Source organism: Nicotiana tabacum, chromosome 5, assembly GCF_000715075.1.
Source record: "Nicotiana tabacum cultivar K326 chromosome 5, ASM71507v2, whole genome shotgun sequence".
Classification (NCBI taxonomy): domain Eukaryota; kingdom Viridiplantae; phylum Streptophyta; class Magnoliopsida; order Solanales; family Solanaceae; genus Nicotiana; species Nicotiana tabacum.
Genome location: NC_134084.1, coordinates 155,290,489 through 155,291,554, shown reverse-complemented (window position 1 = coordinate 155,291,554; position 1,066 = coordinate 155,290,489). Strand labels below are relative to the sequence as shown.

At 38.8% G+C, this 1,066-nt stretch overlaps 1 protein-coding gene across 1 annotated transcript; it reads right to left on the bottom strand.

The window, feature by feature from the left end:
- Positions 1 to 276: 276 nt before the first annotated feature.
- Positions 277 to 792, bottom strand: LOC107815180 (putative mitochondrial protein AtMg00240). Its single transcript, XM_016640705.1, has one exon. It carries the CDS (start codon positions 790 to 792, stop codon positions 277 to 279), a length of 516 nt encoding a protein of 171 aa, XP_016496191.1.
- Positions 793 to 1,066: the final 274 nt, after the last annotated feature.

Below are 1,066 nucleotides of genomic sequence, written 5' to 3'. Positions count from 1 at the left end.
AGTAGTTATGCTGCGGTTTGCACAATGCATTTGTTAATAAGTCTGTGACTTGCTTTGGCGTCCCAACATGCTGTGATTGAATTAGTCCTTGCACACGTTTCTCCCTTACAAAATGACAGTCGATATCTATATGTTTAGTTCTCTCGTGGAAGATTAGATGTGCTGTAATTTGAATAGCTGCTTTGCTGTCACAGTGCAATGGCACATGTAGTTTGATATCCACTCCTAGTTCTTTGAATAGTCCAACTAGCCATATAATTTTAGCAACTGTGGCTGCTATACTTCGAAACTCTGCCTCAACTGAGCACCTGGACATTGCTCCTCATTTTTTTTCCAGAAGATTAGTGCACCACCAAATTTTACCACATATCCAGTGACTGATCTTCTAGACTCCACACATACTCCCCAATCAGAATCATAATAAGCTACAAGGTGTTTGCAGCTGTCAGTAGGCATAAAGAGTCCAAGTCTTGGTGTGGATTTAATGTACTTTACTACTTTTCGTGCAGCATCCATGTGAGAAGCTTTAGGTGCATGCATATATTGACGGAGCATCTGTACTACAAAGGCTATGTCTAGCCTTGTCATGGTTAAGTACAATAATCTACCTATCAATCTTTGATAACTACCTTTATCTTCAAGTATTATATCTTTAGAAGCATTATTATTTACCTCCTGATCAAACTCAAGAGAGGTGAGCTTATGATTGAACTCAAGAGGTGTACATATTGGTTTTCCACCTGCTAGGCCAAGTTCAGAAACCAGTTCTAAGGCATACTTTCTTTGACACATCAAGATACCCCTCTGAGATCTTGAGAATTGAATCCCAAGAAACTACTGCCATTCTCCCAAATCCTTTATCTTGAATCTTTCATGTAGTTCCTTTCTGACTTGTCTGATAAGGTGTAGACTGATGTATGTGATCAACAAGTAATCTACATATACTAGCACTATCACCAGTTATGTCCCTATCTTCTTAGTAAAGAGGGAGTAATCATAATGGCTTTGTACAAACTCCATAGCTAAGAGTGCTTCTGTCAGTTTGAGATTTCATTATCTAGGTGCT

Bases quoted from the DNA above. Each gene is read 5' to 3' on its own strand.
- LOC107815180 (XM_016640705.1), bottom strand. From the start codon at position 792: ATGTGTCAAAGAAAGTATGCCTTAGAACTGGTTTCTGAACTTGGCCTA.